This window comes from Cydia splendana, chromosome 23 (genome assembly GCF_910591565.1).
Source record: "Cydia splendana chromosome 23, ilCydSple1.2, whole genome shotgun sequence".
Taxonomy (NCBI): domain Eukaryota; kingdom Metazoa; phylum Arthropoda; class Insecta; order Lepidoptera; family Tortricidae; genus Cydia; species Cydia splendana.
In genome coordinates, this window is record NC_085982.1 from 9,688,045 (window position 1) to 9,712,176 (window position 24,132).

The following is a 24,132-nucleotide window of genomic DNA, read 5'->3' on the forward strand; positions in this document are numbered from 1 at the left end:
TGTACGTGTTCAAAACAAATATTATTCATCCTCATATAATATAAAAAGGGATCGGACTTTTAGAGTAGGTAATTTTAATTTTTAACAAGCAGAAACGTCTGCGTACGATGCTATTAAGCTTAGAATAAATTTAAAAGTGGAAAAATTACTATATTTAGAGTAAATTACTGTGTTTATAGTAGGTAATTTTCAATATAGATGTCATAGTCTTGAATTGTGGCATTAATAAAATGTCGTATCGATGCGGAAACGTGAACAATGCGAAGCACTATGACCAATCTGAGCGCTGCGTACCCGCCTTTCGGTGCGGTACGGGGTGATGGAGTACGGACAAATAGTACCCGTGCCGCGCTAAAGAATAAAAAATACCTTTCAGTGCGTTACGCAAAAATACTTCCCGTACATTTTTTCTTTTAAAATAGAATATACTTGAAGTAAGAATATCGGGAGTATATTCGTCTTTTTCTGACTCACACGAGAACATAAAAACCACCGCCGCACCGGGGGTAAGACAAGCGCAGATAGCTGCCGCACCAGCGGAAAGTCAAATACGGCCAAATGCTTCCCGTAACGCAGCGAATGTGTTAAATTCATTCAATTATCGGTTGATCAAGATATGGGACGATATAACAGATGAGGTAGTGCGTGCCGCGTGCAACTCATTCTATGGTAGAATGCGTAAAGTTATACAGGTTAAAGGAGAGCGATTTGAGCTAATGAATTAATTTTGTAAATATAGAGTATGCTTAAAATAAAAACAAGTTTAATATTCAGATTTGAAGCTTTGTTTTAATTTTATGGCTATTTTAAAATAGGACACTTAATCTGCCCAACCCTGTATACTACGGTGACTAAGAGCCAACAATTTCGTGCAAATATGTACCTAAGAAGGTCTTAAATTTTGATCTCTATCATATCATAAATAACGCAAACAAATTGAAGTTAACCATGTTACTCTATATTTAGTTAAACACACTATTGTTCTCACATGTCATAGCTATCCTAAGATATTGACAAACATACAACTAAAGAAACTATAAACAAACTACTATGTGTAACATAGACAGTATCATTCCAGATCAAAGTCAACACGACACACAGACATAAACACATCCTTGCACCGAACAATAGTGCGCATTCCAAAACGTATTATATTGTCTCTGGTATGGAAAACAGTCATTGTTCAAATCTATAATAACTGACACGTCAAACAAAACAGAACCTTATTTTCTATGCACAAAATTGTATTTCCATTATCTTTTTATAACCATTATGACGTTTTAATAATTTCGAAGTGAATTATCAACCAGTTCTAAGAGATCTCTTGTTAGTAGGTTGTTCTAAGACGGCTTGGGTCTACTTTTAATAGTTTTGGAAAGTCATAATGTCGAACGAAAAAGCATTAGAAATGTGATATGAATATTTAGTGTTTTAAATGTCATTGGTGTTACGTAATAAGTAAATGGGTACGAAACTGGTGTTTAGCTAGAAAGTAGTGGCCGGAAAGACTAACACACAATTTATAATTCACTTTAAGAGGCGAATTTGGAAGAGAATTAAAGTAAGTACAATGGCCAAAACAAATGACAAATCCCATAAAAGACTACTTTCCCCTGATTGGGTTTTTCAAGATTTGTGTTTGTGTTTTCATATTTTTGTATACACAGTTTTATTCCTGTTCTTAAATTAGCACATTTTTCTATTTTTACTCCTCAAGACAATTCTAATACACCCAAGCCAAACTCGATGTGGTTGGTTTTCGTCGAGTTCCTTTAACTTCTAACCTAACATCATCAAATCAGCTGATGTTAGGTAGTAGGTAAATTATTTCCGTAAGTATACTAAATCTACCAAAATCAAACATATTTGGCCTCTCGGCCCTTTAGGTTAGAATGCAACCAAGAAAATGCATTGGGGAGTAATAAATAAGTAAGACACTCAATTCTAACCGAAGTGCTTTTTCATGCTCTCGCAAAGCACTGTACTTAAGTATTAGAAAATCTTGTGTAAGGCTCTCGTCTTAAAAAAGCGTAGAAAGCAGCGAACAATAAGACACTTTCCTCACGAGGCCAATTATCCATCGACGAGAAAACTCTCGCTTTCCGGGATGGCCTGAAATCTAGGGAGAGATTTCACCGACATTTTTTCTCACAGAAAAAAGATCAATAGACACATTAAGTCCATTGGAGTTTTCACGGCAATTTTACTTCATGATTTTTTAAGGGAGTTTCGGTTGGTTTGATTTTGGCATTAACAATATCAATCTCGTGTAGAATTTAAGACTCACCGTGCTAACATCTCCAGTAGAGCCAGCCCTCTTCAGCAACGGATGCCGCACCCCCCGCCCCGCGCCGCTGACCCTCCCCCCCTCAACCACCTCCAACTCCACAGGGTAGGGGGAGGCGAGAGACAGGATCGCTAGAGCGTCCTCTAGTGGAGTTCCGGAGAACTCTATCTTGATGCTCTTGATTTTGTCCCCTGGAAATAAACAAAAATATGAATGAAAGGTTTGATATTACTAAGCTATGAAGGAGGACAAAGATGTGGAGAGTACCACATGGCAACCATTTAGGTCCGCAACTATTCCTCATATAGAGTATATAAGTACCACGAGGAAACCTTTTTAATGCACTACTATTCCTCATACCACAAGGCAACGTTTTAGGTTCGCAACTAATCCTTATTGTTGTAAGTGTTGTACCTTGCCAACAGCAGTCGGACCGTTCCCTAATACCTACACCCGAAAAGCGTCCTACCGAATTTAAAGAACACTCTAAGCCTAGGCCACAAGGCAACCTTTTAGGCTCGCTACCTTTCCTCAAAAAGACATCTATCTCTCTTATCCGCTACTTTTTCTTATTATAATGTAAAGTTTTAACAGGTTCCAGCTTGGCACCCGCTGCTGGGCCGCTCCACAGCAATGAATACACAAACCAGAACCCGAAGGGTCTAGCCTAAGTCAGTGTACCACACGGCAACCTTTTGGATCCGTTACTATTTCTCATTAAGAGAATATCACAAGGCAACCTTTTAGGGTCACCACTATTCCTCATTGGGAGTACCACAGGGCAACGTTTTAGGTCCTCTACTCTTCCTAAATTAAAAGTGTTTTACCAGGCTCCAGCTTCGCAGCAGCAGCCGGGCCGCTCCGCAGAACCGAATGCACTCGCACACCATCCCGGGCGCCGCCCGAGCACCGGAAACCCAGACCCGTGAAGTCGCGGGCCCATAGCTTCACCCGCCGAACTCTGGCTCGCTGGAACAATAAATTAATTAATTGATAAGATGGAATGTCTTTATTTTGAACTTGGTGCTCCATAGCTTGTTATATTAAGAGATTAATAATAAATAAGTAAGTTGTAAAGATTGCATAAACTCGAGAAATTTGGACGGCTTAGGCTGAAGATGACCGTTCGAATCCGGCCTCCGCCACTGAAGGGCTTAGACACTTTATCTTTAATATCTGTTTCAGTTTTTAGTTAAATTTAGTTTAGTTTAAGCTAAGTAAAACTAAGAGGAACTAAGGAACAGCATTGGCAAAATACACCCATTCTAACTTCAACTCTTCTCATTCTGACGACAAATATGACTGCATATGAAGGAGCTAAATCGCCTGTTCGATTGTCAGACGGAGGGCAGGTCGTACAATTAATGCATGGAATTAACTTTAAATGAAGCCCATCCAGTGATTTATCCTAGTACCGCTAGCACGTAAACAAAAACATTTAAACTTAGAAAATTAAAAGCTAATATACTAAAACTAAAGTAATTAATATAATAATGTCTGAATAAAAGGATAGATAATCAACCATTTTCACACCTACATAAAAGAAGGGAGCTTATAGACATATTCGTACAGCATTCAGTGAAACTGCACGTGGATACCATTACCAACATAGCATTAGAACGTTAATTGAACATAATATCAGTTTCCTGAGGATATAAAACAAAACAGTTGAAGTTAATGCATTACTAGAATGTCTAGAATAATAAAGTTTGATTACAGTGAACAGACAGCATTTTATAACACGTAGTTAAGACTTAATGGCCGCTTTATAGGAGTGGTTACGGAAATTCCCTCATTGCAAACTATAAGGCTAACGTATTATTTACCTATTTAGATTTATACCTACTAGAATGATGCATGAAGGTATAGGTTTCAAAGATTGCATCTTATCTAAGTCAATGTACCTCAAGGTACAGTTTTAGGCCCCCTACTATTCCTCATTCGGAGTACCACAAGGCAACGCTTTAGGTCCTCTACGCTTCCTAAATTTAAAGTTTGCTAGCAGTATGTGTATCCTTCCCATGTTATAAGTAGTTTTACATATACATGAATCGGAATGTTGCGTCTAAAGCTTTTGTAAACATTAGCGACCTCTGCCCATGTACCCGCCACTTACGCATAACAAGGTCTTCATAATTCCATTATCCTTATCGACGATCTTTAAGTCATCATGACATCATGCTTGCATCCGTGAGACAGGCATAGCCTTGTTTTTAGGGTTCCGTACCCAAAGGGTAAAACGGGACCCTATTACTAAGACTCCGCTGTCCGTCCGTCCGTCTGTCTGTCACCAGGCTGTATCTCACGAACCGTGATAGCTAGACAGTTGAAATTTTCACAGATGATGTATTTCTGTTGCCGCTATAACAACAAATACTAAAAACAGAAGGGCAAAAACAGGCTTGCAACTCCACATCTAAGCGATTTTGCAGTTGGTTTTTTCCAGTCTTGTTTTCTATAGAAAGCATCACGTGATCACCGATGACCCGTCATAGAAAACGAAGTGTCGGATGCCTCGGTCCGAACCCGGACCCGGACCGTTCTAGAGTGAGTCATTTAAGGATAAAGGAGTGGGAGCTTTGTCAGGGTCAAGGCGCATTTACCACCTCATAATTTCAAAAATTAGCGCAAGTATTAAAGTTTAGATGCATGCAACTCCTCGAGGGCTGCATGCAATTTAGCATCCATTTAAATACTTTATTTTTATGAGCCCTGTTTCCCCAAACAAATTGTTAAATACGTAAAAGCTTGTACAATCCTATTCCTATGCATGTTTGGTTTCAAGAATTGCTCTGGAGACTAACGTTACATCCATTTCCTGCAGTCTAACGCTTGTGCCTGTTCCAATACTCATAAAGCTTGTAGTAAGTACATATATAGTTGTTGGCAATTTTTGTATTTGTATCATTTAGTACTGTCGTTGTCAGTGTCAACACGATTGATGATCTATTATGTACTTTATTGCAACGACACAAAGTCCACGGTCAGTAAGTTACTAAAGCCAGCAGATGACACGACGCTTTGTATTTGCAATGACCTTCGGTATCTGTAACATCGTTAACAGTGTTAACTTAAAATTAAACCTTATTAGAAGGTTATAAGGTCCACATTAGTCAGTTAAATGTGTGGCTGTGTAAACTCGTGATCAAATTGTCACTTGACAGTCGTTTGTGTGAATTCGTTTGTTTGTCGGCAAAATAAATCCAGATACTGACACAATAGGGACACTGAGACATACAGAGTCAGATTACTCTGCATAGGCTTTGCAGGGCAGTGACAAAGTGTGGAAGTGCCACGGCCACTGTAAATTTCTAATTCCTAATGACAAGTGGGAGGCTCTAAGGTCAGATGGGGTAAGACAAACACTGGAGCAAGAGCAAGAGTAACACTTGTAAGGAATCCTCATACTGTTACTCTTGCCCCGAGTAAAATAAAGTATGTGGGGTAAGACCATATAACCTTAAATGAAATGAAAATCTTTATTTCAGGCAACTAATGGCCCATACATAAATACCTTAAAACTAGCATACATATATATAAAAATATATTTTAAAACTAAACTTTAAAAAACTAAACACTACATATCACATTATGGCTGCGATGCATTACGCAACCCCGCAGTGTCAGGGATCCGGCCGCGGAACCGCCGGAACTTGACACCCTTCGGCCAAAACTCCTCCTTGGTGAAGGTAGCTAGATGAAGCTTTCCCGTCGCTGGCCAGGGATCAAGGCTTAGATAAACTGTTTAAGCTAAGTATTAACACGCCACAAAGCCAAAGTCAAAGGAAGCTGCAAAAGAGGCGTCGTCGAGATCCTTAGAAGGTCCATATCTATACGGACACTGTACTTTAAGACGATGATAGTGACCGGCTTAACTAAGTCTGTTCTGTTTGTAATATTTAAGATTTAGGCAACACCTTGAAATAATAAGGTTACAAATGCAGCTCAGATTTACTACGAATATCAATTCTGAAACAATGAACATAAGACTCAAATTCCGATACAGGAATTGTAAGGAATTTGCTCGACTTAGATAAAGTTAATGCAATAGTTAATTAGGCAAGAAGGTTAATCTAAGCTAAGACCTACTCTGTGACGTTTGGTACTGGTGACCTAATATTTAGTTTTAGATTTGATATTTAGTTATATACTTAACATATTACGGTTAACTGCTTTACGTATATTTTACAATATTATTAGGAACAAAACAACCTACATACTCATACTAGGTAATAGAAATTCACACAGATTTTGTTTAAAAGTCGGTAAAAGAAATACAATCGACAGTAAAATCAACTCAGTTCAGTTCAGTTTTTATGTTGGTAAATAAATATTTTACAGGTCACACAGGTTGAAATATGATAGTTAAACACAATTCTAGATAAAAATACATTGGTCAAAGTTTACGAATCTCTAAATAATGAATTAATGATTGTGCAATAGTTGTTAATACAATAAAGATTTACATAATCTCTTTCATAAAGTCATCAACAGAATAACATGCTTGGTCCAGAAGTAAACATTTAAGTTATTCATTGAATATTGAATCGCTTTTTGGTATTTTACTGTTTTCTCCATTAGATTCCGTTGTTTTAAAACAAATAAGAATAAATCGAAAAACACCGGATACTATAGTTCGTTTTTTTTGCATTAGAAAGAACTTGAAAGAAGGTAAGCTATCTTGACAGTATGTCTTTTAATTGAAAAACGCTTTTTAAAAATCAGTAACTATTACTTATGAAAGCAGAGCAATATAAATGATCGTATTAGATTCATAATGACGGCCTCCTAGCCTAGTCGGTAGTGACCCTGCCTACGAAGCAGGAGGTCCCGGGTTCGAACCCTGGTAAGGGCATTTATTTGTGTGTTTATCACAAATATTTGTTCCTGAGTTATGGATGTTTTCTATGTATATAAGTATTTATATATAAATTATATATTATATATATCGTCGTCTAGTACCCACAACACAAGCCTTATTGAGCTTACCGTGGGACTAGATTGATCTGTGTAAAATTGTCCTATATAATTTATTTATTTATTTAATTGTTACATATTTGCCGTAACTTATTTTTAAAATGTGTTTTTCAATTAAAAGACACATCAAGATTGTTTACCTTACTTCTAATGCTAAAAAAACGAACTATAGCTAAGGGGCTGTCCATAAATTACGTCATCGATTTTTGACCCCCCCCCCCCCTAAAATCATCCAAAAATCATGCTTCGAATGACCCCGTTTCCTCCTACGTCATGCTACCATCATCCGATGTCCAGACCCCCCCCCCCCCTGATTTGAAATGACGTAATTTATGAATAGCCCCTAAGACCGCGGCTTAGCCCGTGGGATTTCCTACGAATTGAGTGGCGTAAGTCCATCTCCAGCACAACTTATACTTGTCTTCATGGCAAATTTCTGAAATTGTTCAAAATCTGTTCTGTACCTATTGTACATTTCATTCGATAACGTGACGTGACGTACGCGTTTGCGTTATGTTTAATTTTGTATATTAGGATTTTGAGTTACAAAACGTCCCGCTTGGCGCACTGTTCAAAATCCCATACATAATGAGACATACGTACGTGACGTCAGAACGTCGCGCTATCGAGAATGAAATTTACACATAAAGTAAGAAATAGAGTTATGCATTTAAAATGGGTATAAATAATTCAATACGAAATACATACCTAAACATAAACAATACTATAAAATTGAGCGTAACACGTAACATTAAGCAAGAACTATAAAAGCATGTCAGCCATTTTCAACCATAATCAAATTTCTACAAACAATTTTCACTACGGTCAAGGAATCGAATCGATCTAGCTATTACGTGGTTAACCACATCTTCTGTCCTTTTCACACTGGTGGTGATAGAGAGGGAAAGATTCGCATTAGCATTGTAATCGTCAGGATAAGATTGGAATGCAGGGCTGGATATTCCCAACGCTTGCTTGTCGTTCCGTCTTTCTGTCAGCGGACTGTATCTTAGCGGAAGGTGCTGGGGGTGGGATACGGCGTTGCGTGAACAAGAGATTTCCTTTGGCAGGATTGGTCCTTAGGACCCAAGGATGGATTAAGAAGTGGAGCCACCGAGATTTTTGATGTAAATTTTTAGGGGGGGGGGCTCTCAACTTGATCTTGATATCTATGTAATTTAAGCTACTAGGCCAAGTTTGGTATCGTTTTCGTATAAATCGGGGATGCCGAATTCATTTATGATATCATAATGACACCATTCCGAAGTAAAAACACATAAAATACGAAAATAAAACCTATTTTTTTAATTCCTCTTCACGCCTAAACCGCTAAACCAATTTAGTTAAAATTTGGTACAGAGATAGTTTCAGTTTTTAGAATAACATAGGATTCTTTTAATCTCAAAAATCATCCCTTAAGGGTGTGAAAAGGGAGGTGGAAATTTGTATGGGGATCCAATAACCGCTGAACCGATTTAGATAAAATTTGGTATAGAGATATTTTGAGTCCAGGGAAGAACATAGGATACTTTTTATTAAAAAAAAATCTCTCAAAAGTGAAAAGGAAGGTGTAAGATTGTATGGGAAATCAATAACGGCTGAACCGATTTAGATGAAATATATGTCTACATCTTTGATTTTGTTGAAAATGATACTAAACTTGACATAGAACCTATACTTAAAAAAATATTAACCTCAGACGTCACTGACCCTTAAAACCCCCCACCCCCCACCTGCATCAAAAATCTGGGTGGCTCCACTTCTTAAATACATTTTAGGAACACAAAGATTGATTCTACCAAAGGAAATCTCTTATTCAGTGAACGCCGTATTTGACCTTTTTATGGCTTGAGCACACTCCACTATCTCCAGAACATGAAAATTTCAACTTCCTGCCTATAACAGGAAGACAGTTGAAATTTTCAGTGTGTTTTTCTATTGTATCGATCAAACAAGGGTGCTGCACCAAACCGTCTGTCACCGTTAAAGAGTTCACAATTTTTTTTTGTATGGCAAGTTTCATAGTTGATGCTGAGTGATGTTATCATGTTAGTCACAGTCAGTCCGTCAACTGTGGTTGGTACAACCAGCTAAGTTGATAAGTCGATCAATGAGCTTCGTTTCATTAGGATTGAATAAATAATAGTACTAGGTACAGAAGACTCACTCTCTAACAAAACGCGTCTGTTACGATCAGGACAGATATGGCCGCTAGGTGGCGACAGCGCCACGCGCGGCTTATTGTTAGCCACCAAAATTAGTGTGGAACGGATGTACTTGTAGCTGCCTGTTGCAAAGCGACGAAATCGCGGAGTGAGCCACGCCTGACGCTAGTCGAATGCTTGCTAAGCAATATGAACAGGACTAGATCGGAATTGCATTGCGATATCGAATGCCTGCGACCGGTTATTTGCTAGAACATTGCGACGGGCAGATAGTTAGAAATATCTGTATCTTGGCGCGTAGCTTGTTTACTCTACGATGAGATTTTTAAATAAGCTTGAAATTACCTCTCACGTTTCGAGTGTGGTGTACCGGTAGGGGTTCCGTGGACTGGCGAAATAAAGAATACATCAATACAGATGTAGTACATAATTGTTTTCCATCGTATTTTCTCGGAAATGTGTATGTCGCACAGACTCTACTGCTAAAATACTAAGCTAAAATATTATATAACAGTGATTTCCTATCACGAGGACGTTTTGTAACATATGATAAAAACCGAGAAACAAGAGACATCGTCAGGCTACAAATAGTAACAAATCCTTTACAAACGTATGTTAAAAATGATAAAGTCTAGAAAGAAAGGATAACCAAAACAAATTGATTACCACACAAATCAAACGTTTTCACATGTGAATATGTACAAGTTACATGTCATCGGTGAAAGTGGTTGCATAATGACAGTTTTCGGAACGGCAATGTTTGTATACTTGACAGACGGCATAACATAAGAGTAATGCACATGTAATTATGTACAAGTAGGCAATAAAGGCGGTTATAATTGCGTCATGGATGTTTTCGATTAGAATATACCGGGTGTGGCCTGTAACATGAGCGAAAAATTAAACTGTAGGCTGTACTCGTCATACTGACCAACATTTGTTCAGCGACTTTTAAAAATAACTTGTGGTTTGATTTTTAATACACTTTAAAGTTTATTCTAAGACGCAATGTATTGCGAATTTTGTTATGTTTAAGGCGTGACAAGCAACGTCAATCACAATGATATGGCGTGGCGATGGCGTCCATTGAAGATAATATTTATTTTCTATGAAAAATAGGGAGTCTAAATACTTCATTATTTTAAAAAGTTGTTGAACAAAAGTGTCACCGTTTGAGGAGTACAATCTATGTTTTAATTATTTGCTCACATGTTACAGGCCACACCCGGTATAATTATTGAATTAAAAATGTATACCTAGTCGTAGAGAAATATAGGAAGAATAGAGTGCTCACTCCATACATCAGTTTTGGTACCAAAACGACTATTATTTTCGTAGTCGACATCTAGCATCGCGTAGCGGAATAATCAGTACTGCTACTTGACAATAGATGTTGCGGCGACCGAAAAGTCTAATGCTCAACAATTTTCTAAACTAAATTTACAACTTGTAAATTATTGTTCAATACAATTTTCGTGAGTCGCCACACGAGAAACATCTAGTATCGAGTAGCGGTACTGATAATTCCGCTACTCGATGCGAGATGTCGACTACGAAAATAATAGTCGTTTTGGTACCAAAACTGATGTATGGAGAGAGCACTCTATTCTTTCTATATTTCTCTATGACCTAGTTAACAATGGCAGGGCGCCCATAAAAACCAAAAGTTTAGTATTAAAATTTACGAAACAGTTCTAGTTATTGGTCACGGGTATAATAGTAGTTTTTTGTGACTGCCACATAATGAAAGGCATTAAAATAAGAGTGTGGGTTTACGAAAGGTGTTATGATATGTGTGTAATAAACGGTTATTTATCAATTAGCTAAGCCCCTAGTTTTTCTCAAATCTTTAGATTATATATATATTATCTCTCTTAAGGTCGAGGCACCAGCAAAGCCTTAGCAATTTCCATAGTTAGTAGCATTCCTCGGTTGTATAATACGTTATGCATGCTGGGTCTTGACATGTATTGTATTGTGTTGTAACATGCGCTGCATTTATTACTGACGAATAGGGACGAGGACCTTTGGCTTTTAGATTTTGACAGTGCACTTTAACTCTCGCTTTTACCCAAAAACCGGACAAGTGTGAGTGAGGCCACCGAGGGTTAGTATTTGTTGTTATAGCAGCAACAAAAATAGATCATCTGTGAAAATTTCAACTGTCTATCACGGTTCATGAAATACAGCCTGGTGACAGACAGACAGACAGACAGAAGAATGGGAGTCTTAGTAATAGGGTCCCGTTTTTGTCCTTTGGGAACGGAACCCTAATAATAAACGGTACCCCTCATACGAATAACCTAAGGGGCGGCCCATTAAGGCTATCGAAAGATAGCGATGCCGATACGCGGATATTTACGAGGATAGTTAACTTAAGTGGGTATTTATAGGCTGGTCACACAGTCCCAAAGCGACCTTCTGCTGGAAAAAAACCTACAATTCCAGAGTCCAGGTCGGTCAATCGCCGGAAATGGAGTTGGATTGGGCATAAACTCTGAAGGGATCCTGACCAAGTGACCACACACCGAGGCAAGTCCTCGACTGAAATCACCAAAGCAGACCTGGGCCCTGTTTCACCACGGTGACAGTTGTCACCTGACCATTGACCCTACATTGCTGGTCCAACTAGTAAATATTGACACTATGTACCGTCGTTTCGTTACTTATCGAGCCAGAAATGCACAGAAAATTGACTATGGTGAAATAGGCCGCTGGTGACGGACTATTATTGCAGAGGCGAAGGCTATTGGGAACGTGAAGTGAGCGAACTCAAGTACGAAGCTCAAGACCGAGCCAGATTGCTTTTGGCCCATCTAGGGGACATATAGGACATATTAAGTCACACGGTTGCAAGATACATGGTAAAACAGATAGCCGTCGCGGTTCTTTGATGATGAAGGCATACTAGGAGTATTCTTTTTAAAATTAATTATAAACCAACCTTTTTTGCCTAACCTGAGTATGATCCAGAGTTGGGCAAAAATTAACTTGAATATTTGAATAAGAATAAGAATAAAAACAGAAATTTTATTCTTATTCAAATCAATTTGAATTAGAATAATTCTTGCACTAGTTATTTTAGAATAAAATTAAGGTGAATAAATCATGTGACTTTTATTTTAAATGCGGAATAAAAAACAGAATAATTATTCTAGAAGTGAGGCTATTCTAACTAAGGTTTTATTCAATTAAAATGTTATTTAGACTTAAGTTAATTTTTGTAGTACAATTGGTTAAATTTTGTAAGTTGATTTTCACCCTTCTATTTAATTCGGATTGATTTGATATTTGTTACTTTAGTTTAGGTATAGGTACACATTGAAGAGTTCCGCTATACGCTATCTAGTTCTATCATCCGATCAGGGTGCTTAGCCAACATGCCAAACGTTGACGCTCCGTAGAGTTGCGCATAGTCTCTCTCTATCACTCTTACATATTAGTGCGATACAGAGACAGATAGCGTTTCGTTGTCGTAGCACTCGTAGCGCAAACGATTGGGTGCCTAGCTAAGATGCCAATTTTTGTTTTTAATTTAGTAACCAAATCATAAGGTACAATTTAGCTGTTTTTAGCGCTTTCTGTCTCTATCACTCTTACATATTAGTGCAATAGAGAGACAGAGATAGCGTTTCATTGTCGTAGCGCAAACGATTGGCATGTTGGCTACGCACCCAAGGTGCTAAGCAAAGATGTCAATTTTTGTTTTTAATTTCATAACCAAATCATTAAGTAAATTTAGCTTTTCTGGGGGCCTAGCCAAGATGCCAATCGCTTGTGCTCCGACAACGAAGCACTTTCTGTCTCTATCACTCTTACATATTAGTGCGATAGAGGGACAGAGATACCGTTTCGTTCTCGTAGCGCAAACGATTGGCATATTGGCTACGCACCCAAGGTGCCTAGCCAAGATGTCAATTTTTGTTTTTAATTTAATAACCAAATCTTTGGGTACAATTTAGCTGTTCAGGGGGCCTAGCCAATATGCCAATCGCTTGCGCTCCGCCAACGAAGCGCTTTCTGTCTCTATCACTCTTACATATTAGTGCGATAGAGAGACATATAGCGTTTTGTTGTCGTGGCGCAAACGTTCGGCATGTTGGCTACGCTACGGTTCGTAGCCAGTATGCCAATCGTTTGCGCTACGACAACTAAACGCTATCTCTGTCTCTCTATCGCACTAATATGTAGGAGTGATAGACAGAAAGCGCTTCGTTGTTGGAGCGCAAGCGATTGGCATGTTGACTAGGCCCCCAGAACGGTTAAATCTACCTGATGATTTGATTATTAAATTAAAAACAAAAATTGACATCTTGGCTAGGCATCTTGGGTGCATAGCCAACATGCCAATCGTTTGCGCTACGACAACGAAACGCTATCTCTCAATCTCTGTCTCTCTATCACACTAATATGTAAGAGTGATAGAGACAGAAAGCGCTTCGTTGTTGGAGCGCAAGCGATTGGCATGTTGGCTAGGCCCCCAGAACAGCTATACCTAATGTATGGTTATTAAAATAAAAACAAAAAATTGGCATCTTAGCTAGGCACCTTGAGTGCGTAGCCAACATGCCAATGGGTTGCGCTACTTCAACGAAACGCTACCTCCGTCTCTCTATCGCACTAATATGTAAGAGTGATAGAGACAAAGCGCTTCGTTGTCGGAGCGCAAACGATTGGCATCTTGGCTAGGCCCCTAGACCAGTTAAATTGAACCTAATGATTTGATTAGTAAATTAAAAATAATACGGTTACTGAAACTATGCGTTATGCGACAGTCAATTTGTAAGATTTTATTCCATAAAATAGGTATAAATTAGACAAGAGACTAACTACTATTACATCTACCTAACTATACGTAATTAGTACCTATACGGTACCCGAACTACATTTTTATTCGCGGAATATTATTTCAATTAAAAATCATGATTCTATTTATTTGATTAAGAATAAGTTATTCTCATTCAATTTTTTCTCATACGAATTATTCCCGACCAAAATAATTTGAATATTTTTGACGGGAATAAAATCGAGATGATTTTATTCCTACGAATTCTTATTCAAATAATGATTTTATTCTTGAATGCCCAACACTGGTATGATCATCATCTATACGTTGCTCGGGTTTGGTGAACTCTGCATGCAACGTGGAACCATTCAGCGGTAGTGTCGGGGCGTTCTGCTACGCGCACTTGTCTTGTCTGAACCCGAGTCGAACGAGTCCTCTACTGACCGAATGGTTTAATATATCATTCATTCTTTACCAAGGTATTTACCTGAATATGTTCATCGTCCTTGCTCTGTTCGGGTTTGGTGAATTCTGCGTGTAATGTCGACCCCTTTAAGGGTAACGTCGGGGCGTGCTACCACGCGCGCTCGTCTCGTCTGAACCCGAGGCGAACGAGTCCTCTAGTGACGGAGTAGTTTAATATATCATTCATTCGTTACCTAGTTATTACCTGAATATGTTCATCGTCCTTGCTCTGTTCGGGTTTGGTGAACTCTGCGTGCAACGTCGACCCCTTTAAGGGTAACGTCGGGGCGTGTTGCCACGCGCGCTCGTCTTGGCGAAAACCGGGGTTGTCGAAGGCGAACTCATCTTTTACTGATTCGGGGTCGGTGGAGAAGACTAGGTGCTTTCCTGTGGACAAAGAGAAGAGTTTTTAGATAAAGTTCTGTGGACAATTCAATAAAAGTGAACGACTCTGATATATAAATATTATCGTTTTTCTTATTTGAGTCTCAAGTACTGAAAAAATGTATCCCGTCTGGAAAGGTGTCGCGTAAAAATTAGCTTTAGATTTCTATAAAATGTGTATGACCCTGACGTCCCTGACACACCGAAAATACCTATGCTAAACTTCTAAAAGCCCTCTTAAAGAAAAGTCGCTTGTATACCGAATCAGAAAGTTGTTTTTAGTTTTGGAATTAACATCAATCCATTTAGTTTCGCCATGTCCGTTTGTATGTCTTCCAGTTCCTCTGCTGCTTAGCTCAAGAAACTACTTAGGTACTTCCTACAGTGTGATTTAGCATTCGTATTTAATAAAAGTGACAAAGAACCTACCTCCCAACTATCTACTAAAATAATGTTTACATATATTTCAATTCCAATATATTTCAATATTCCATAAACTGAAAAGTTTATTTTATTAAATATATTCCTTTGTTTTACATGAAATCTTCAAACAAAAAACAAAATGTCAAAACCGTTGCCTAACATTGATAGTAATTTGCATAATTACGAGAATACTGTGAAGTATTACTTCATTTTAACACATCGGGTATAAAGTCACACACATAACAGCATATCACAGATAAGATCTAATTGGTAGAAATTAACAGAACCGAGTAAAAAATGTTAGTAACGCTTACTTTCGGCTCTAGAAATCGAAAGTATTGAAAACTGGCATTCTGCGAGATATGTGAAATTAATAATTATAAATTCCGACTGTGACTTGCACAGCATCCTGTAATTATTTTAATGAAATATTTAGAACTAAGTTGTTTTACCATAATTAATTGTTAAATCCACTAACGCACAAATTAAGTTTACGTTAAATGTTGTGTTTTGGTATCAATATGCGTCTTGCGCGACTGACCATGTCGGCCGTGCGAAGGTCTTATGTGTTAATTGGTCATGTTTACGATGACTTCATACATGGACCTTCCCCAAGCAAAGAAGGAAAATGCAATGTTATGGTTTTAAAAACAGATCTGAAGACAGTGACAGAGTAAAGGGGCCCACAGATTATTAGTTCGCCGAATGATGTTAGTCTGCCAGTTAATCGCAAAAGGTCACATATTAACTGTTCCATTTCGGGTTTCGATCTGACGACTAAATTAATATGAACCAGGGGTGTGTGGCCGCTTGACGATTCCGGTCAGCGTCGACAGGGGGCCTACCGCGAAAACCGAAATTCGCAAATAGCGGGGATCATTCTCTTTTACTCCAATGAAGGCGTGAAGGGAAGGAAAATGCAATGTTATGGTTAAAAGCAGACTAAAGACCAAACAAGACCAAACCAAGCTCCCATTGGGAGCCTCCCAATCCCATGATCATACCATAAACAGGTGGAATCGGGTGCTATTTGAGCGAAGTCGGACGCAAAAGCTAATTTACCGTGCGAAGCAAAGGTCTCTGTTCCAGCTCGCATTTCCTCCTACAACTCGCATTACTGAACCGATTCCTGATTGTATTCATAAGCAAATTATGTGTTTTTGTGTCAATTCAGTTATTGGAAATTTCAAAATGGCGGTGGTAGCCGTACTAGTGTATACTTAAGGCCGGTTTTCACTAGTGTGAAATCAGCCTCGTTCACACGATGGATCAATCTGCCATGTATGGCATGTTGCGTGATCACACGACTAATTATGTACATGTACACTTATACAGTGACACTGTTTTACTACAACGCTTACTAATTATATATGTAATTAAGTAACAAGTTAAACGCTACTGGTATGTAAACAAATCTTACAAATCATGTTCGTATGATTAGAAAGATCAAACCGCTAAGATATTTAAATTTATGTAAAGCCTGACCAGTAATAACATATGTATACCTAAGTAATATCTGTAATTTATACAGTCTACTAAATAATTATTAGAAATAGTAATACCTACCTAATAGAATGACCTAAAATCTAGATAATCATCATCACCAATGGCAACATCTCACATTGCTATCTAATTACCAATGACTAAGAAAAAAACGCATAAAAAGCAGTTTATAGCTCAATTATGCAAGAACGCTCATAGCACGTAGTTATAGCTGTAGATAATAACCTATATTCAATGTTCATGTTAAGACGGGATGATCAAATCGACCGATTTGATCAGAATTTAAATTGGCGTCAATCTCCAATTTAATCACCAATTTTAGATTTATTATATTTGAGCCCTATAAATTACAAAAATGCCCCCAAACTAAAATAGCTAGCGTCACAAATTGCTGTTCTTGCGTCCCCACCTCAATTTTATCGGTCCTAATCGGCGGACGAAATCGGCGAGCCAAATTGTCGTTTGAGTCCGCACGGCCCAATTTAATCGGACAATTTCATCAGATTGGCGAAAAATTGTTCCGACTGGATGGGGCTTTAAGTGATTTGTACACAAGTCATAACTAATATAAGAGCGATTAAAAGTCCCCAGCAAGCTCGGCCGAATTTCACCTTCCCATACAAACGGAGTTTCGTTCTCATTTTAAAACTACGTGTTGGACTGTAATGAAACGTTGCACATACAATGACAATATTTTTAACTTTCTGAAGCTACATAAACTAATTACAGGCATTTTTATTCTGTGTCATTACCTAGAGGCAGAGACTTTGAGAATTGCAACGACAAAGTGTGGCAATGTCATCATAAATGTCAAATTAATTATTATTAAGAAAATATGACGTTTTTAATGACACTCCCTGCATCCAAGGTGAAAATCGATATGATTAAATAACAAAAACTACAATAACTTAAAGTAGGTCAGAAAAAAGTGCATAAAGAGATACAAACTGCACATATGCTATATTATATGCAAGAATGCTCATTGTAGTGGATCGCAGTAACCGTAGCCTATATTCAGAGCTCAACCAGTTCAGTTCAGTTCAGTTCAGTTACTTTATTGGTAAAAATATTTTACAGGTCACACAGGTACATTTGAAATAAGATAATAAGAGAATAAGATAATTATTACAATTCTAGATAAAAAATACTACATCAGTCAAAGTTTACAAATCTCTAAATATGATAATAATGATCGTGCAATAATTGTTAATATAGTAAATTTTATAATAATTTATTTCATAAAGTCATCAACAGAATAACATGCTTGGTCTAGAAGTAAACATTTGAGTTTTTTATTGAATATTGAGTCGCTATCTGTAAATTTAATGTCATTAGGAATTTTGTTATATATTTTAGGCCCGATAATACTGAGAGACTTTCGGGCCTTCGCGAGTCGTTGCGTAGGAGCGACTAGCATGGGCAATCTGCGGCTGTTTGCGTCGCGGGTACAGGTTTTTGTGTATGTTTCAAGGTTTGCCCTAACGTATCTACATGCTTCTAATATATAAACGGCTGGTAGTGTTAGTATTTTATGGGTCTTAAATAGTTCTTTGGCAGGGTGATCAAACGGTTTGTTGGAAATTATGCGCAGAGCTCGTTTCTGTATTTTGAAAACCTTGTCGCGGTTTGCAGCCAGACCCCACATATCAACGCCTCGGATAAGGATGGAGTGGAAGTATCCGTAATAGGCCTTTTTCAGGTTACTTGTAGATAGGCTTGGAGCGAGTCTTGACAGGGCGAAACATGCTGACGAGAGTGAGTCACAAACATGGTCTATGTGTGAGGACCACGTTAACCCTGAGTCAATGACATATCCCAAGTACTTAGTTTGATCCACTTGTGGAACTAGAATATTATTTACTTTAATATTTAGGGGGGTTTTTTTGATGTTACGTAACTGAAAGTGAATAATGTTAGTTTTTTCTAAATTTAAAAGCATGCCATTTGCCAAAAACCATTTGTTGATTTCGACCATTGCTATATTAACTTTAGATTCAAGCTTTACATTCAACCATAACATAAGTTAACTTTCAAGTGATTTGCACACAAGCGACATTCATACTCAATACAAATTTTTATGCGAAACTCTTAAGGGGTCTACACTTAATGTTTCTTTTTTCTTTTCTATATTTAAGTATTATGCTTCTATTACTTAATACATAATTTACATAATGTTTCTTTTTTTTTTCTTTTTATAGGGACCGACTGAAAACCAGCGTTGCAGGCAGTAAATTTAATGCAACACTATGCTGAGTCGAGACCGTTTTTAGCATCACGCTGTTTTTTAGTGTAAACTGTTAAATGGTGGTGTTAAATAAAAAAAATCTCTCTCTCTCTTTTTTACAGTTACCAACATCTCTAAATTATTATCTCTACATCACGCATTCAAAATTATGTGCCGTGTGACTGGCCGTGTGTTTGTTAAGTTATAATAACAAAATTGACCTGGCACCGACTTCAAACAGACGTGAGCAGGACTAATCCTGCACACTAAGTAACTGATAATTGAATTGACCACCGTCGTATTTAGATGAAGCAACCACACTTTTTCCTATTTTCTTCCTTTTTGGTGAGGACAAATTTAATTCTCTACGATCATGGTCGCCCTACAAGGCCTAATTAATAAACATAAAACCTCTTTAACGGTAATGACAGCGTTTTGGTTACGAAGAAAATAAACTGTCAAACTTGAGTGAGATACGAGTTTTCAAAAGTAAGCGGACCGTGATAACAGTGTAGACATTCAATTTGACACAGAATATCGGTAGTTTAGCATTCTAATTTTCGGGTGACCATGCATGTCGTAAATCGTAAATAAACTAATAACTTTTTTTTAAACACGACTAGAAAATTAAAAAAAAATTTAAACTATACAAACAAACGAAAAATAACAGGGATTTTTTAATTAGATATTTGCCATTGCTCTGAGCTTCTAGTGTAAATTTCATTCGAAAGCGTGACGAGCGTTCCCGTTTGCGTTATGTCTATTTTTGTATGGGAAATTGAACAGCGCGCCAAGCGGGACGTTTTGGAAACTCAAAATCCCATACAAAATGACAACGCAAACGCGTACGTCACCTCACGCTATCGAATGAAATATTTAATTACTAGGGGTACTGTTTTAATTAAAACATAATTGCTTAACTGGTGCTTAGCCTTAAGCTGCCGCGACAGTGAATGAACTGCGTGGGCGCATGTGAAGCCTGATGTGTCTGATGTCGGCGTTTTTCAAGTACTAATTTAGGCACAAAAAACGTAAGACTATACGTATAAATATAAATAAAACCATCACCAAAAAGGCATGGACAGAGTAATTTCAGGGTAACGTTAACCATTTTAGGGTTCCGTACCTCAAAAGGAAAAAACGGAACCCTTGGAACGCGACTCCGACTCGCACTTGACCGGTTTTTTTAATGTGCATGGTGGTGAAAAATCGTGGCTTTTAAGGCCTGTGCACACCGGCTTGCGTGTGCGTCACGTGCACGTGCGTGTGCGCTAAAATGTTGGAGCCGCACACGCACACGTCACGCAAGCGGTGTGCCGTCTCTCATAAGGATCTGTATACTACAACGCCGCACGCGCACGTGCACGTCACGCACACGCAGCCGGTGTGCACAGGCCTTTAATCTCATATAATAAATTGACTTAAAAAATCGGTCAGAATCCTTCTCATACATATATTTTTTTTCCATTATTAAAAAAAGTTAGTAACACTTTGATGAAAATGGTGGCAAAGGTTTCACTCCGTGTCTAAACATTGGACCTGTCGACAGATAAAAAGACCAATATAATAGCCACCACATAAACACGTGTCTACAAAGGAAACACATTCTAAACAGCTTGATAATAAGGCTTAATATGGATTGTCATGATTTCACCTTTGACACCGATTGTTAGGTCAGGCTTTCTCTGTGGAACGTCTGCTTTTCCACAGATAGTAAATAGTAATAGCTAGTGGAGGTAACCGTCGTACAAATGTAGTAGATGTTTGTATTTGTAAGTTGGTATTATAATAAAACAGAAACTCACAAAACATATAAACTTAATGTAAACATACTTACATAGCTGACCTCCGCCTGCTTTTCCACAGATAGTTAATAGCTATACTCTGTATCTTTAGGTATTTAAATAAAAGTAAACAAATAATTTGTAAATTTTCGGGTATATAATAACATTTATTGGTTAACCAACCACATACAAAACCGCCTGGATCTGTCACTGAACGACCTGACTTTAACCTACATTATTTCATCGTGTAATGTTTTCATCTACCCTCAACTGGCTTAAGGAGCCATTTAAAGGGAATATTTTGTTTACTTTTATTTAAATACTTAAAGATAAAGACTAGTGGAGGTAAATTTTCGTATAAATATTTGTATGTTGGTATTACGATCATGAAGATAGCTGACCGGAGATCGTGAGTTTGTAGTGCGATTTTCTTTTTTAGTTAAATTTTGAATATTCAATATTAACTTCCGTTTCTAGATTGAACTAATTATAATACAGTTTTGCATAATTAGTGGATAAAAGATTTAGTGTTTCCATATGCAATCTGTTATTCAAGACTTTTAACTTTCCAATTTTATTATTAATAAACAACATATAGATACCTACTTAAATTAAAACATATGTAATAAGTATTACGACACCTATATATAAATGCTTTTACTCTAACTAATACTTATAAAAGCTGTAAATGTTAGTATGTGATGTCAAATGCCAAATGTCAAATGTATAAATGATCAGATGCCTTACAATAAATTATATAGTTGGTCAAACCAAATTTGTCAGTGAATAAGAACAAAAAAACTATACTCATCCTTTTCTTTTGGGTGCTAGCACTAGTGTAAGACAAAGATAGTATGATTATCTCTGTCTATGTTTGAAATGAGACAGTCCTTTGATAAACTATAGAATATGGCATGTACTCAAGAAAACCGGGCAAGTGCGAGTCGGACTCGCGCACGAAGGGTTCCGTACCATAATGCAAAAAAAAAACAAAAAAAAGCAAAAAAAAAACGGTCACCCATCCAAATACTGACCACTCCCGACGTTGCTTAACTTTGGTCAAAAATCACGTTTGTTGTAGGTATGGGAGCCCCATTTAAATCTTTATTTTATTCTGTTTTTAGTATTTGTTGTTATAGCGGCAACAGAAATACATCATCTGTGAAAATTTCAACTGTCTAGCTATCACGGTTCGTGAGATACAGCCTGGTGACAGACGGACGGACGGACGGACGGACGGACGGACGGACAGCGAAGTCTTAGTAATAGGGTCCCGTTTTACCCTTTGGGTACGGAACCCTAAAAACATTAGTTAAATAAAATACCCTCTCACAAAACCTTAGCCTGGTCAGGCGTCGCTTTGCTACAGGTAGCTAAAAGTACATCCGTTCCACACCCATTTTGGTGGCTAGCCATAAGCCACGCGTGGCGCTGTCGCCACCTAGCGGCCATATCTGTCCTGATCGTAACAGACGCGTTTTGTTAGAGAGTGAGTCTTCTGTACCTAGTAAGTACTATTATTTATTCTGTGGCCGGGTTAAAATAAAAACATAGAAACATCAAAAATGTCAATCACCCCTCTTAATGACTTTAAAACAGTTTACACGAGTAAAGTGTTAATAAGAAACTGTTGGCGACAATTAAGCGACAATTACAAGAGGAATGCTGGCAACACTGCCTGGAGATGAGATCACTGGTGTAAAAAGAAAAAAAGTTGCGAATTCTCACGGGCATATTAAAGATTACTTTTTAAATGTTGGTACTTTACAATGTTGCACGACTATCAACGTGCACACTAGCGCCACTGCTAAATAATGGGTATTTAAAAAAGGGGGCCGCTACGTACTGTATTTTGTTTGTATTTATACCTTTTGAATACATCAAATTAGTTTTTATGTTGCTGGATTCGTCAATCTATGCGTCCAAAGTTAAAACGGCCGTTTTTGTTTTGAGGTTCTAGTTCGACGAATCCAACAACATAAAAACTAGTTTGATAAAATAAAAATACACAATACAGTACGTAGCGGCCCCCTTCTTTAAATCTCTGAAGTAGAGTAACACAATAAGCCATACGAAAAAAAAAACGATTTAAAAAAATGTTTTATACAGGGTGAAATTTAATTCACTGGCCAAATTGAAACACCCGAAAGAACTCGAAAAAATATTAAACACGTGTTTTTTCTTTTAATACCGCTCAGTACATTTTTTTCGAAATAACTCATCATCAAGTTGTCCTAAAACCTCGTACGTTATGGTGAACCGACAACTACCCACTACACCCGCTTCTCTCTTATCAGTTAAGGTCATTGACACCCCGCCCCATCGCTGTTTGCAATAGCGTCACCAATTATGAACCCTATTGCAGCGAGATAAGACGCTTACCTACATAAGTTGCTAATTTTTCCTTCATACTTTAACGGGCTTAGAGCCGTCAAAATGCAAACAAAGGCAACCCATTTTTAATCTAAAATATTATTTCTGACTAATGATTATTAACAAAACGTCCGTGGCTTAAAAACAATGAGTAAAAACTAGGTCAGGAATCTTTGCATTCAGCGTATTTAAAAAATTGAATCATCTTATGTACTTACATTTGATTAAAAGTCGACGCAATTAACGAAAGTCCCACGAGATGGTACTCTTGGATTCAATCCTTGTCTGCGAAGGCGTGGAACTGATTCCATTTCGTATAATCTTTGTGCACCACGTAAACACTCACCACTTAATAAATAACACCGTTCCATTTCCTAATATCCCCGGTTCGAAAACATTTTTTTAAACCTTAGTACGCGCGCGATTATTATTTTAAGGTTGGCGAGTGACGAGTGACTAATCATTTATGCTAACCGTTATGTTTACCGCTAGCGCGGAATGGTTTAGACTACCCTCGAAATTGATAAACCTGCCTACCATCGCCAACACTAACTAGGTGGACCCTATTGCAACGATTATAAGGTTTAGTGAAGGTCAGATAAGGGTTTTGCTGATGTTGTTGTTAAAACCTACTATTAGGTTTGTTTACATTTGTGGTAATAGGGTGACCACGACTCGTGGAAAGTATTTAAAAATTGAAAAATGAAAATTAAAAAAAAATGTACTCTTTTTTTTCGCTAAATAGATTCCTTAAGTGTAAC

The 24,132-nt window shown here is 37.7% G+C and overlaps 1 protein-coding gene across 1 annotated transcript in view; it reads right to left on the reverse strand.

The window, feature by feature from the left end:
• The window catches only part of LOC134801791 (uncharacterized), an 80,164-nt gene that overhangs the window by 6,752 nt on the left and 49,280 nt on the right, over positions 1 to 24,132 (reverse strand). Inside the window, exons 2-4 of the mRNA XM_063774389.1 lie at positions 14,886 to 15,067; positions 3,115 to 3,256; positions 2,288 to 2,478 (exon numbers count right to left, since the gene is read on the reverse strand). Of these exons, the coding sequence (XP_063630459.1) occupies positions 2,288 to 2,478; positions 3,115 to 3,256; positions 14,886 to 15,067 (515 nt within the window). The remainder of the gene's footprint in view (positions 1 to 2,287; positions 2,479 to 3,114; positions 3,257 to 14,885; positions 15,068 to 24,132) is intronic.